Source organism: Necator americanus, chromosome V (assembly GCF_031761385.1).
Source record: "Necator americanus strain Aroian chromosome V, whole genome shotgun sequence".
NCBI classification, from domain to species: Eukaryota; Metazoa; Nematoda; class Chromadorea; order Rhabditida; family Ancylostomatidae; genus Necator; species Necator americanus.
This window is the reverse complement of record NC_087375.1, coordinates 5783950-5799487: the sequence shown is the minus strand read 5'-3', so window position 1 is coordinate 5799487 and position 15538 is coordinate 5783950. Positions and strand designations below refer to the sequence as shown.

The 15538-nt window shown below is 36.9% G+C and overlaps 1 protein-coding gene across 3 annotated transcripts; it reads right to left on the bottom strand.

Annotated features, from left to right (window-relative positions):
• Nucleotides 1-2083: 2083 nt before the first annotated feature.
• On the bottom strand, nucleotides 2084-9248 carry RB195_013018 (uncharacterized protein; the record flags this gene model as incomplete). Of its 3 annotated transcripts, XM_064202648.1 has the most annotated exons (13): nucleotides 2084-2179; nucleotides 2719-2826; nucleotides 3761-3900; nucleotides 4072-4154; nucleotides 4229-4377; nucleotides 5560-5712; nucleotides 6239-6301; nucleotides 6661-6807; nucleotides 6951-7023; nucleotides 7108-7213; nucleotides 7284-7391; nucleotides 8940-9098; nucleotides 9209-9248. In XM_064202648.1, 13 exons carry the CDS (start codon nucleotides 9246-9248, stop codon nucleotides 2084-2086), a joined length of 1425 nt encoding a protein of 474 aa, XP_064058530.1. The 3 variants fall into 3 exon arrangements, with proteins under 3 accessions (XP_064058530.1, XP_064058529.1, XP_064058531.1); XM_064202650.1 differs by lacking the exons at nucleotides 6951-7023; nucleotides 7108-7213; nucleotides 7284-7391 and adding an exon at nucleotides 8281-8363; XM_064202649.1 differs by lacking the exons at nucleotides 2084-2179; nucleotides 6951-7023; nucleotides 7108-7213; nucleotides 7284-7391 and adding exons at nucleotides 2553-2570; nucleotides 8281-8363.
• Nucleotides 9249-15538: the final 6290 nt, after the last annotated feature.

The window sequence follows — 15538 nt, the reverse complement described above, 5'->3', positions numbered from 1 at the left end:
ACGTCGAACCTCGCGATCGCTGGTCAGTGATCGACACGAACACTTTCGATTTCATTCCGTATTGGCAGCTTAGCTTATTTCATATTTTAGGGTAGATTTTTTGCCAAATTGCTATTAATTCCCTGAATACTGAATCCGAACGAACACTGTTCCAAACTACAGATAAAATTAAAGGATGAAGTGTACGGCGGATTAATCAATGAAAGGTTGCACCACCACGTCCACTTCAATTCAGAATCGTTTGAGATCTATGAGCGCTTTTGTAGCCCAAACAATAAATTTTTTACCTAATCGATGTAACAGGCCAGTGTTTTTATCCTCCAGGGCGCGTCTGATACCAATCCGTCGGCCCCGGAAGGATGAAAGGCTTGGTTGAGACCGGAACGGTTTCGAACCAACGATCGAACTCTACACTCTCTCCAAGACACACGATACCTCAATATTTTAATTTTTGTTTACCTTTTTTAATTCGCTTCCGCTACGTTGTTTTTGAGCATATCATGCAGTCACGGCAGAACTTTTTGCCGACTGCGCCGCTACATCCGTTCGAAACTAGGGAGGACTACGAACAAAAACCTCAGTAGACGCATTGCTATAACCGCGCTTCGCGATGATCAATTTTACGTCCAAAATTCCGGGTTAACTCTATCCTGACTACTGCCTCCAAGACTCAGGACACCTCATTATTTTATTTTTTGTTTGTCTTTTCCTATTCGCTTTCGCTACGTTGTTTTTTGGCATCGTATGTACTAAAATCTTTCCAAAAGTTGTCGTACGTGGTTTGTTTCCCAAGATCCTGTTTTTGAAGAATTCACTTTTGAAGAATCAGGTATCTTCACGATAGAACACTCCCTTAGATCCTTAAGTCTAGGCCAACCGCAACAACCTCACACGAGGATGCGCTCCTGGTCACGTGCGAATCGTTGGGAACCGCGCAGGACACGTACGCAATCTCACACGCAAAAGTGCACTAAGAATCAACTTTGTTCCCATTTGACTACGCGTGAGCCCAAGAGTTGGAAAGGCTTTGGTTTTTTTGTTGTTGTAAGAACTGTATTCTATTATTCTAAGATCTATTATTTTGTATTTTTGCATGATATCTCTGATGGTGTTATATTTTTGAACCCAGTGGTAACTACAGTAGGTGCCGAAATCATCACCATCCTCTTCTATTGCCTGGTCAGGAAAGAATTTTTATTTATGCACATAAAGGAATGATCGGTCATAGGACTCTAAGATTTTACACGTGTTTGGAGACAGTGTAGCCAGGAACAAAATAGAACAAAAAAGAAAAAAAAACAGACATACAAAAATTATAATTGTACGATAAAAGCATGAAGCACATACAATCAAAGTCGAATGTGTTCAACCAACTAATCGCAACGCATCAACCGTTGCGTGCGTTCGTGCTCTGTTTATTCCCTCATCAACTGCTTTGCAGCGGAGATGTGCCGCGACCAATGGGTTGAAGGTATTCGCCTCCCTCTGTTGTACATCCAAAATTTGCGAGAAAAAAGAAGAAAGAATAGCTAGAAGCTAGAAAGAATAGAAGAAACGGCGCAAAGGTAGTTGGAGGGGCAATAAGTGGGACGCAATGTTGAGGCTCCGGTGTTAAGGCCACTTTTGGGATGATTTCAGATGTAAAACGCGAACATAACACTAAAATATTGTAAAATTTTAATCTTTAAACAAAATCAGAAGGCAGTTTTTGTAAATAAGTACATATTTAAGTCAGCCATGAGAACCACTTTTGGTTGAATTGGGTTTTATTTCGAAAACTGACCACTAATTTTATCTTATTCTGTTTATTTACTGAATTGATGCCAAATTCATTCTCAGCGTGTGAAATAACAGCGAAATTAATTACGGTCAGCTCTTAATTTTTCAAAAAAAATTAAGAAAAAAGATAATTTGCCCCTTCAACTATCATTCTACCAAAAAAAGAAAACAAATAAAATTGGAAAAAAATAAGTACGGAGAAATATGGTAAGGAAATGATGCAGACCAGTAACTTTTCAAAAGGAATGTGTTTTAAACGCAGAGAAGAAAAGAAAAAAAAATAACAGTGAAATCAATATTGGAATCAGCGATCTTCGCAAGGTTCTCCATTCAATAGCACACGTAGACGATCAATAGCCAAGTATTGATTTTGTCGTACAGATGTAGCTATGAAGTACACCTGAAAATATAAAAAGGCGCATTGGAGTGAGAGTGTTTCCGGTTTCAGTTCTTTCTTTTCTCATAGTTCTCTTCGATTTCTGAAAGTTTTCATGTTACCTAATCCGAAGCATTTATTCTTACTTTTACATTTACAGAGAAATGATTTTTTTTTAAATTTTGTGGTTTCATGAACCTTATTTTTATTACAGGACAGTCCTAACCTGTATCTCAAGACCATCATTAGTTTCAAATATTAATTTTGTTTTAAAAAAAGCCTAAGTCTAAAGAATGAGGTTAGTAAATGGATTACAATCCCATCAAAACGAGGTGGATTCTAGATCTTGTTCACTAAATCTATTTGAACCAAATCCTTCGAGCGGTTTAAGTGGACTTTATGAGTTCTTGAACACCTGAAAAGGTGGGAAATTATAAGAGAAGTCCGCAGCTGGTAATGTTTTGATAAAGTGTAAAATAAAAGTGTAAAATTACATAGTACACGCATAAAAGAAAACTCCCAGCTTAGGAATACAATTTAAAATAATAAAAGATTTAACCTACTTTCCTAACTCCTCTTGGCAACTCAACGGAATTATCCAGAAGCCAAAACTCGTGAGCTGACACTCTTGGGGACTCGTATGGGCAATCATCAAAAGAATCTATACAAGCCTAAAATTTTAACAATTAACGTGGGCTTAGATGCAAAATAAATTAAATGAATAAAACCATTTAAGACGCGAAAAATCATCTGAAAGCAGCAAAGAGACAAATACGTAGATAAGGACAAATAAGTAAACAAATAAGTAGATGAACGCGATTGATTTCTCGAGGTTTATTCTGGTGAGGAAAAAAGACCTATACCTTCGGTCACCTTCGGTTCTTTTTAAAAGTTACTGTGGGTTAGCGTGATGAGAAGAAGATAGGAATAATTAATTATCGCTCTTTATTTGCAGATGTCCGTCTATACTTTTCGTGGAATTGGCTGGGTTAAAAAAAATTCAAATCACCTATACCTTCGGTCATAGAGTTTGTTGAAAGCGTATGCGAAATATACCATGAAAAAAAATCGAAAACGTTGGCGTATCCCAAATAAATTGATTAATTCCAACGGTTTACTATTTACTATTTCATCCCCATAAATTTTTGATATGAGTGGTACAAATACAGAAAGTATGTGAAAAAGTAGGGAAGAGAGATTTTTTTAGTTTGACGATGAACATCCATATTTCGTTGTACTGTATAATTCAAAATAATAAAAGGGAATTATTAGGGGGATATTTTCCAAAAAAAAAGTGGGAAAACACTAAGAAATCGAGTTTTCAATGCAACGCAGAAGGTGATAGAGAGGAAAAAAAGAGTTAAGAGTTGAAAAGCAGGAAATTATGGAAGAAAGTATAAAAGAAGACATTAAAGGATGAAATAAAACATGAACAAAAAACGAGCAAGGACAAGAGAAATGAGGGAAAGAGAAATGAGTAAAAAAAAAGAGTAGATTGTGTAGTGAATGGTTGACACCACATCAAGTGTGAGGACTGCCCAGAAACCTTTCGATCCGCATTTGACCTACAAAAATGAATGAAACAAAGTGAAAGTTGGATCCGACCTTGAGTCGAGGAGAATGCGATCTGAGGTACACGTCAAATACGAGTGTTGCATTCGTAGAAAGTGTAAATTTAGGCGATTCCATAACGAAAATTTCATTCGATTCATCCACATGATCTTTGCCGACGTATGCGAAGCCAACTGCAAATGTTTTTGAGTGAATCTGACCTGACTTGACCTATGTAGTTCTTTTTCTTTCAATGGAGTTTTTATCTTTTTTCAGGTTTTTATTTACTTTTATTTTTTTTAAATTCGTGCTTTAAGCTGAAAATAATAGAAAAACGACATCATCAAAGAAAAGCTGGGACCCACCTCTTTTGGAATCTTCTTGATTCAACCGTTGAATTCCTGTGTGACGATTACCTACGAAAGCTGTTCCGATCAGCCATGGTGATCTACAAAAATATCGATACCGTACACCCTAATCCAACCAATTTAAATAGCTCTTATGCATAGTTTGCGAACTAACGTGCTACCAAATCCGTTGAGATTGTAGAAACAGGAATGGTTATGGTTGAAGTCACAAGCGAGAGCTTCGCATGCGACAAAATCTGCGGCTTTCCCGAACGCTTCCGTGTTCAACTGGAGTAGTTGGTTGAGGTTCGAAGGCCTTGTGTTCTTAAAAGAAAATCATGCCTTTTTATTTTAGAGGGGCTTACTCTCAAATATTTTCTTCTCGTTGTTTCGAAGACCTTCGAAGACCCTTGGAAAAAGATGTAAACTACAAAGAATTTAGTGCTTGGTTCTTATGTTTGCTCTGACTGTTGTGACGCACCTGGAACCTTCTGCACGCGCTCTTCTCTCTGACACGCTATTCTTACCTGTTCCAGCTGGACGTATGTCCCGACCGCCTGTAGAAGCACAGACTTCCGTACAGACGAAACAGTGGTGGTTCCTCGTTTACTCTCCTATTCATCGTTTCATCAGGTATTTTCTTTTTTGATGATCATTAAAAAACATATCCGGGTCTAACCTAGTTCGATGCACCTAAAAACCTGAAGCACTGCAGTTGCGTAAAGGGTCGTGCTCGAAGAGGGGTGGTGATGCTAGCGATCGCGATCGAAGTGGGACCCTCGCTAGCTCTGCTCTTCTCTACACTTCGAGCCACTCGTAACCGTCAGCTTAACCTCTTCGCTTTGATTGCAGCCGCTTATGCAAATCTATTCAGCTTTAAGACATTCTGTCCTGACTAAATGTGATGGGACTACTGTATGCAAAAAATTTTGGACGTTTCTTGGACACATAAAATAAAAAAGCTCATTTTATAAAATTATTTTGCTGTCATAAGGTTGCTCATCGATTTTTCTTAAGAAAATAGTAAAAACTTGGAGGAAATTTATAGATGGTGATGTTTGCAGACTCAGATGTAAAAAAAGTTTTATGAGGTTTTTTTTTTAATGAAGTTTTTATGAACTTTTATGATGTTTTCTGTTGTCTATGATCACTGATACGATTTTATACGATTTTTTTTTTGAGAATACCCCTTTCGACTCGATAAAAAGGTCTTTAGCTAAGTCAAATCGGCGATCTTCTTCGATCGACGAATCAGTGACACCACTCGTGTTCGTAGGGAAAATACTTGACCTCCGTTTGGCGCGTTCATCATTCATCCATGAAAGAAAAAAGTGCTCTTTTCTTCTACAGGAACAGGATTCCTAGCACTTCATTTCAATGAAGCTCAAGTGGTATAAAAAATTACTCGAAAATATGCCAATTTCTCATTTGCCAGGTCAATTCTATCAAACCCTTCTTTGAGTGCAATATGAGGTTAGTAAGTGGGCCTCCTAAGTATTCGATTACCTCCAGGTCATGAACTATTTGCTCATTGTCTCCTTTCTCTCTCTGATTCGTAACCGCTTCCTGTCCCTCCGGTACATCAATTATGGTTTGTACATCAATAGGATCTATAGATGCATCTCGGGATATTTTATGGATCAACAATTGAGGTTCAATCTGAAATTCAATTAGTTTGTATAATTTTTTTGGTATTTTGTAGAATACTGCTATTAGTAACTGCTATTATTATTAGTAGTAGTACTAACTATTACTATTATTATAAAAAAAAAACTAACAAAGTATTTATGGACTAACTAACGAGCATAGAATCCTAATGAGTTTTTCTTAGATTTTTCCTTAGGTTGATTTGTAAATTTGCAGTTTTTTGAAATTTTCCAAAATTGTGGGACAGCCTAACACATTTTAATCCATTTTATTCATTAAAGAATGTAAAATCTAATCTATTAGCATCTTTTTTGTTTTAGTTGAAACTTTCTGAGAAACGAGCAAAGGGAAGAATGACAAGGAAGCATTGCCTGCCCGGATCATAGCTACGTGCTCTTAATTGGTGCAATCGATTGATTACATCTTTTCTCATTTCAAACATGTTTTTTTTAAATTTATTAAACTAGTATTTATTTATTATTAGACCTTTTTTCAACATATATTTTAAAGAGTAAATAGGATAGGCTAGTGTACTCACAGAAATAGGTGATATAGTGACCAACGTCTCATCCGTTACACCTGTGGTCTCGTTTTCTTCGATCTGAAACAGATACAGCACAAACATCGTCCTCTGTCACTTAATTAGCATTTCTTTTGTTCTTTTTATTGTATTATTTATGGTTATTGTATTTATTTATACTTTTCTCCACTTTTCTTCCTTTTCTTTCTTTTTTTTTTCCTTTCAATGGTGCATTCACTACACTTACATATAAGCTTAGCACAAAAGCGTTTTTTCTATTCTAAGCTCTAAGCCAGAGATTTTTCTTCCTTTTTATTTTTCAAAGAAATTTCCATACGCTAAATTTTTATAAATTCCTAATCCTCCTCTATTTTTACAAAATTATCAAATCACGAATAAAGAAAACATTGAAGAAAAAACAGGAAGGGAATCGAACCTACCAGTTCACAGATTCTTCCTTCATAGTAGAGATTATCAATAAGAAGAATGTCCTGACTGTTTATATTCAAAATTTCTATCCGTACCGTAATCGGATCAACAGAATGTGGGATGGTAAAGTTGAGAGGGTTCGGTCCCGTTATTGCATTCTTAAATGTGAAATTATCAGATACGGGCAAGGAACAATTTAATTAAATCTCCAAAAAATGCCATTAAACACATATTTAAGAGAATTTCCACATTTCGCGGCAATAGAAAGAAAAAATGGAGGGAAATTATAAAGTAGCTATACCTCACAATTTCCGGTACCGTTCGCCCATCCCACACAATAACGTAGAGCCGGTGTGTCGCTAATGGACCATATGCTTAAAAATTAAGAAAATTCAGGAAAAAACAGTTTATTGTGGAGAAAGATAGAATTTGTACTCTCGTCGACGTCCTCTACTTACTCGAATTTAATAACCGCTGGATCGTATTGGCATGGAATCGTTGTCTCTAACACAGCTTTTCGTGGATAACCACTCGGATCTCCTTTCACGAGCAAAAAATATCCCACTAAATTTCTCCCCACTTCTTGCGCGACATCAAATCGAATGGTTTAGGTGAAACTACCACGAAAACGTACCTGGATAAAAAGGCCGCGGATAGGTGCATTCAAATCTGTCGAGGTCGAAGAAAGTGTTTCGTTGAGCCTTGGAAAATCTGGAAGTGGTGGTTGTATTGCGAAATTCTCCTATGGAACGATAATTAAAGCGAAAATTACGTAAAAGACTAGTAGACGTAATAAGGCGATTGCGTTTTAGCAATTTATTTCCAATTTTCAACAACACTTATTTTCTAAAGAAGGGATTTTTTTAAGGATTTACTGGGTGAGTAGGTACCTAGTACCACTTAATACTAGTAAAGATGAGTAGATACCTCTTAGAGAATTTGTGTTTATTACTGTTTTATTACTATTTATAATTATTATATTGATTATTTATTGTTATTGATATCTCTTATTATTTCATTTTTATCTTTATTGATTATTTATTATTACTTTGATAGTTTCTCGTATTTTTTTTGGAATATTCTACACTATAATCGAATACGTCCATAACCATTTTTTCACCTATACATATGTACAAACAGTAGTCTCAGTAGTTTCAGTAAACAGAAGTTTCGCTAAGATCCGTGCTTAGGACCAATTTCAAATTTAGCCATGAGGATAAAGGAAAAATCTCTGTTAAAGATAACAGATAACACGTTTAAAAATCGCTTTTACTTTGTAAAAATAGAAATTACTGAAAATTTCGTTTTTTTGTTGAAATTAAAAAAAAAGAATTTGTTGAAATTGCATTCGCTTCTATTTTCTTTGTACAGGAGAGACCGTTTTTCCTTTTCTGGACCTAATTCTACAGACTTATTTTAGCCTAGCTGGGCATGTTTCTCACTAATTCAAAGTACCGTTCTTCCACGCATATGTATGTACATTGTCCCTCACGTTGTCGAACAGGTTATATAAATAATTCGCGGTTGGTTTCACCTTTACAACGTCATAAACACAGAGTTACTCGTGAACGCAGTCTTTACGAATTCGCACCGCAAATGGGACACATTAAATGCCATAAAAATCCGGATACCTTTTTTGAGGATTTCACAACAGCAGGTGTGGGCCTACGCGAATCGACAGCCACAAGTACGTAGGGATGCTTATCATTACTATCTACAACAAAACCCATATTTTTTTTTAGAAATTATTACGTTCTGGTGGACAACGCAATATTAAACTTAATTCAAAAAAAAATAAATGTAGTAATAACAATAAAAAGTCGGAAAAAGTCACTAGTGAATCAATCCACTTGGGATGCTCTAACGAGTTTTACTGTAATTCGTAGTCGTCGAGGTTTTAGAATGTGTGTTCGCCTATACAATATCTGGCGGGGACCAGCCCATGCTCGAGTCACTGTTTTTATCCTCCCAGACAGCTCTGGTACCAACTTCTCGACCCCTCAGGGATGAAAGGCTTGGTTTGCACTAGGGCGGTTTCGAACCATTGACCACAGTGGCCACAGCGGACTTCTAACCGACTGCGCTACACCCGCCCGTAAAGATAGTAATAATAATATAGTATTGTGATAGTAATAGTGTCGAATTCATAAACACTTGTCTATATATAACATATTTCTGGGTAGGAGCGATCGCCCCATTGTTGCGTTACCCTTTCGAATTTGATTTTTTTTCCACAAATCCATGGGTTCAGATAGTTCTTCGTTAGTCTCACCGACCTCAAACTACATACGTTTAAGGTCCCAAATGAAAACTCGCCTCAAATCTGCATCCAAAGCGTTATGCCAACTGCAATATTCTCGTTCATCATCAAATCCACAAGTAATTCGTCCACCTGCCGAAACAGTTAGAGCATCCGGCATTGGATAAACGCTAGAGGCAGCCAGAATTTCTGAACATTAACATTAACATATCGATCTATTAGCATTTCCATATTTTTCATATTTTTTCACATTTTTTTTTCTTACAAAAGTGTAGTGTTTCAAATGTTCTGAAGCAAACCTTCTGCATTGTAAGGCGGTTTGTACTGGCACTTGTCCATCGATTGATAAATTGGAACCTGAGGGGAATTTGTGGCTGAAGTGACACCGTTAGCGTGAGCAGAATGTAGTTGTTGTAGTTGGTGGAAATTGTGACACGCAATGGAGTTGGCTAGGACAATTTGTTTAAAACGGTTATTTTAGTCCCTTAGGGTTTATTTTTTGAAAAAAAGAACAAACAGAACAAACGCATGAAAATTGATTTCAAAGAAAAACGCTTACCAATTGCAATAATAAAAATGAAGAATGAAAATTCAGGATAGATCCGAGATGACTTGAATGTTGTGAACAGATTCATAAGTGAACGTATGAAATAACTGCATACGATTTAGATGAGTTAACTGTATGGCTGAAGATCTCAATAGTGAGGTGAGGATTTCGAGGGGAAATGAGGTCATTTCGCTCTCGACCGAGTACCGACCGTGCTGACCACGGTAATTACGATGACACCTACATTCACAATCGAGTTGAAACTAAATACTAGATGGAGACTAGGTAGTCTAGTAGATTATAATTTTTTTGTGGATTGAGAAACATAATTTCTTCCGTTTGAAATTTGTGGAGGTAATTTTCCTGGATAAAGGACCAGAAAAAGGCTGGTTCGTGCAAAATAAACTAAAAAATTTGAAAAATTATTTCTAATAACCAAAAACCAAAGCAAGCACCTATGGTAGAGTCTTCAATTAGCTCTTATTTATTCATTTGCGCCATAGCGATGCGTAGAATTGATGTAAAAAAATAATCAAAATTTAAAATTTAAATTACTGATTATTTGTTAAATTATTATTATTTATTAATTTTTTGTAAATTGATTTACAACGTAATAACGACTCACTTCGTTCTATTGTTGTCCATTCAATTGCTCATTGTATATGTACATCTCAATGCCACACCATATTTATTTATTTATTTATTTATTTATTTATTTATCTGAAAACAGTCATAGGTGTGCCATAAAACAGAAACAAGAAACAGCAAAACTCACTAGAATTTCGCCAAAGTTTTATACATCTAAGTGGGCCTTTCATAGCACATTGTGTGATGGGTTTTCAGGTCATTATCCCGCTACAGAAGATGGGAAATCCTCACGCGTGATCAAAAAAAAATTCATTATTGCCATAATGAATTCCTTGAGGAATCGATATTTAGATTTTGAGAGAATGAAAGGAAGTAAGTAAAAATCTGCGGAAACCCTTCCTGTACTTGCGTTGTAAGAAAGAATAACCAATAATGTTTAAATCACAGTTTCATCCTTTGCAGTCCCACGATATGCGGTAGTAAGAATATAGGTTTTATATTCTCTTACGCAACCTTCGCGCGCTCTCTTTTTGGTAACTTGACCATTAAACTTGACCATTAAACTTGACTTTTTTGGTAACTTGACCATTAAACTTGACTTATGAATAACCTCGAAAACATCGAGGTTATTCATAAGTCAAGTTTAATGGTTCTTGCATTCAATAACTGACATAGTTTCGCTCCATTGTGTATTTACTATCTCTCCGTTTCTCTTTCTCTTTCTCACATAGTTTTTCTTTATTCTTTCTCAACTATTATTTATTTTCTAATTAATCCTTTCTTAATTTTCTTTTTCTTTTTCGTACTAGCATTCCCCAATTATTATTTATTTGTCAATCTCTGAAATCTAAAAGAAAAAAGACCAGTTCGTAGTTAAGCATTCATTTCTGATAAGTTTCTAAACACGTAGTGCATATGTAGTGTTTCTATTTTGTTACGATAAGAAATCCATTTTTTTTTGAACCACTACGACATCCTTAAGTAGATATTTGATGAAAAAACGGAAGCCTACAAACTGTTCCTATTACAAAATGTCAAAATTATCTGCCGAAAAATGTGTAGGCGGGCTCGAGTACAATCATGGGCTTTAAGAGGAGATGCTGAATCACCTGCATGGATCGTGGCGAGTTGCGTTGTTGATTATCTGTTGAACCATACATGTCGTGCTCGGTACGACTTTCCCAGCCAGCTGGCACCGTTTTATCATGCGGCGCGTGGGAAACATTGCCAATGGCAAGGAATTACGGTAGCTTTCCCGCGCCAGACGCAGTATATGCAAAGGCTGGCACTGAGCACTCGGGTTCCTGCTTCCTCTCCTTTTTTTAACCCTTTTTTTTACCTTGCCTTATGTGGTAGACACTCTCGTACTTCGTCGTATTCGATCGTTCGACCTCGCCAGGTATAACCCCCTATAAACATCTACAACCACCTACAGCCGCAGTACCAAGCTGGCTTCCACGGGTCCGGGCCCATCTTGAAGCTGAGGACCACTACCACGTAACCGTGTGACAGGCTTCGATCTATTCCATTTATCCATCTATAATGTATTGTTGTTGCCGTGTATTGATGTCATAATGATAAACCACTTTTGTAATCCGCATGTATCGCATTATACCACACAGCACCACTTGAAACCAAACACCATAAGGGTTGCGGTATCGGATCAGGAGTCAGCCCCGAGTCCCCATCATTCCCTTTCACTTGGTAGCACAATACCGTTGGGAAATCTCCTCCCATCGTATTTTCTCCAACAACAAGATAACATTGAGCGTTTAGTGAACATTCTGATTAGTGTTCAACATCCAAGCAATCTAACAAAAACTCTTTATTCGTATAAAAAATGTATAAATTACAATGACGTGTTGGTGGTTAGGCTATCACGCGGGATTTCGTTTACTTGCCAGAACACCAATTCAAATTATACTAGCTTTATACTGGACTTATTTGAGAGGATAAAAACACTGACTTGATCATTGACTGACCCCCGCAAATCATTGTACAGGTATAAATTAGCTATATGTATGTTTATATTTTTGTAGGTATATGCATAGATTCTGATGATCAAAGTCAGGGTTTGTCTCCCTAAGCTCCCGATCGTTGACTTAATTCTGAATGTACGTTTTGGCATATGTGTCCATAATTGTACTTCAGTGGTTCTTCATTTTTCTACGCCATTTGTTTTCTTCATTCCAGTGAATTTAGAAAAAAAAATCTTTTAATCGTAATTAATTTTTTGAGTTGATGACTTTACTTTAATTTCAAAAAACGAAGAATGGAGATAGAAAAAAAATAAAGGTAATAAAAAAGAAATAAACAGACGATTCTGAAAAGTATTGTTCTGTAGTTATTCTATACTTTTCAAATGTAATAATCACCGCGATAACACAGCCACAGCTAGATCTGTGGCTTAAGGTATCTGTTGGGTCGGCGTGCTTAGATAACAATAATCCCCCTAGAGAATAAACGAGTTTTTGACGAAAACATGAATATTACAGGATTTTTTGAGATTAGCACCATTCAATAGATGTCTTTTCCCTGATTAAACATATCCACTTGAAATTTGAAAAAATTTAGGATAAATCGCTGAAGAACGAGTTATTTGTAAAGTCACATGAAAAGTTTTATTCTTTACAGGGTCAAAATTGGCCGCAGTTGAGAAATATTGTAGAAAAATCAAAACAGTTAAAAGGGCAAATACTGCTCTCTATTTTGTTGTATCGAGAAATGACAAACCTAATTTGTTTGCGAATTACGAACTGTTAAAAGTGACAATAACTAATGTAAAGTACCGAAGTTATAACTTTAGCTGCAAAGAAAAAAATCTCTGAAAATTCTGTTGAGCTAGGAAGTTGAGAGGAAAGGGCATCTTACAACAAATAGTTTCCCTGCAGATTTTCTAGAAGATTAATTTCTCAGCTACTAATATCGATCTTTTCTGAAGTTGGAACATGTGACTTTAGTCAATTTTTCAACATCTTTAAAGTTACGATATTATAGCTGTGAGAAACATCGCATTGTTCGCAATGATATGTAGATTACTTAAATATAACTATCATATTACATTTTAAGAAATATATTCATACTAAAAATCGTATATCCTTAAGGCGTAATTATCTCGGATTCAGCCTTGTTAATGTGTAGCCGCAGGTAATTTTTTTCAAAAAGTGTTTTAAAGGCATCACTCCACGAATCTGGGGTGATGCGGGTTCAGCTGGGTTAGCCTATACGGATTCGTAGACTATGGAGAAAAGGTGATTCCGTCTATTTCTTTTTCGTATATTTATTTCCGTAAAAAACGGTCCTGAGGATACGACTTCGAGCGTTCCGGTGCGCTATTCTATTTTCTATAAGGAGTTCGATTGGAGCGCGCCAGCCTTGTGCTCGCGCTGCATCCTCCAGGCCATTTTTTACGGCAATTCTAATTCTAGTTCTAATTCTTCGACGTAAGACAAAAAAGACGCGGACCCGCGTTCGTTTGTCACATTGCTGTTCGGAAACTGCAAACGAATGACCTGTGGTTCTGCTGAACCTCACAAACATACATTCTTTTTCAGTTCACAAGAACCTGATTACAACAAACGATAGTAAAGTAATCGTATGCATGTTGTGCCGTGCTGTATGTATCAGCTGATTATTGCAAATTATTCTGTCCGAACACTTTTTGTTTACACTGTTTATAGTTCTTCTACATACTCGCGACGATTACTTTTTGTTTTTGTTTGGTTGGAACAAGCTGTTTCATTCACATTAGTTGGCAAATACAGAATATAGGAGGATTTGGGGAAAAAGAAGAAAAGCAACATGGGACAGAGAACGCTACATCTCTTCCTTTTGGCTTTGGTATAAGACTTTCTTTTTCTCTCTTTTTCTTTTTTTCTGGTTATAGTTATAAAGAATTACTCATTTGGGGATGCATTTTCTTTGCTCGTTGCACCGAAGTCATTGCTCTATCTGCTAGTGAGTATTTCTAGGCTTATCAGATACTTGTTTGCAGCAACTAAATACTGTCCATTATCGCTCGCCGAAGATAAGTGCAAAAGAGCTCAAAAGTATGGGACAACGGGGGACTAACGTCTATTGAGAGGGCACACTAATAATAGAGAATACAGTAGTAGCCCGGATATTTGATATGTAACAATCAAAGATTCACAGGCAATCCCACCTGTTTGACCGTGAGCTGCACTGAGTGCAAAAAGTATTCAAACAATTGCGATTGTGGATTTGTAAGACCGCTAGAATGTATCGATGGTAAGCCGTGCAAAACGTTCCCGAGATGTATTCCACAAGGTTTGTCAGCGCTCTTCATTTTTGCATAATCTTCTTTATGCTTTAGCGCTTCAGAAGAGTCTTGTTCTTCCATGATCTGCTCAGCTGATGAACGATGTGAACTCTATGAGCTTCTGTGCGAGTCGCCCCCATGGTGCATTTAAGTTTTTTCAGCATGATTTTCCTATTCGTCGTATTTTTTTATGGATAGATCCGTTCATTTAAAAAAAGGTTATGCATTTGTGTCCGAAGAAAATATTGAAAGGCGTGCTCAGAATTCAACCAACTTAGGAGCACGCGCAGCGAAGATAACTATAAGATGAACCAAATAAGAGCACTAGGGAATGACTAGGTTGTAAATCAGCTACATTATTGATCCTCTGCTTTATTAACCCATTTCTCATCGGATTTACCCTGAGTAGAATTGGTGACAAGTATTTTCAGCAAGGGTGGTGTAGCGCAGTCAGTAAGAGGTTCTGCTGTGAAACCTTTCATATCCATTAATGAATTGATACTAGATTCGTCTGGGAGGATATAAACAGTGACTTGGCATATCGGCTAGCCCCCGTAAGTCATTGTGCAGTCTGGTTACGCGTTCGTAAACCTCAAACGATTCTGAATTGAACGCCAAACACTTTATTTACTTCATTTTCAGCAAGAGTAGTTGCATTACTTGGCATTCTTATGTTGGACCCAGATTTTCATACCATCTGAAACATAGTCGGTCAGGACGACTTGAAGTTCTGTGCAATCGTGTGAGCGGCTGCGCTCCAAGCGGCGCGGTCGAGGTGGCGATTGCGAACGACTAGGACTACAGCGCTGAGCGGAGCTAGCGATGGTCCCGTCTCGATTCCAAACGCTAGCTCCATTGCGCCGCCTGCGGAACTCCACAAAGGTTCAAGTCATATTGATCCGACTATAGTTTACGCGTGGTAAATTATCGTTCTTTCTTCACACATGCGGATCTTATATATCTAGAACCAAAGGATTGAGATGTTGGATATTGGATTTGTGAATTTGGGTGGTGGAATTAAGGTATAAAACTGATATTTACAGTTGGCCATCAAAACGATGTACACCGATATTGTGTCGAGCAACGGGCGAATAGTGTCGTAACAATTTGTGTGCCTAACGTGGCTTCTCCATCAGTTGCTAATCTTATAATTGTCGAAAAATGTCTATAATTACGATTGTCTTATAATTGTTTTCTTCTATTTTTGTGTTAGTT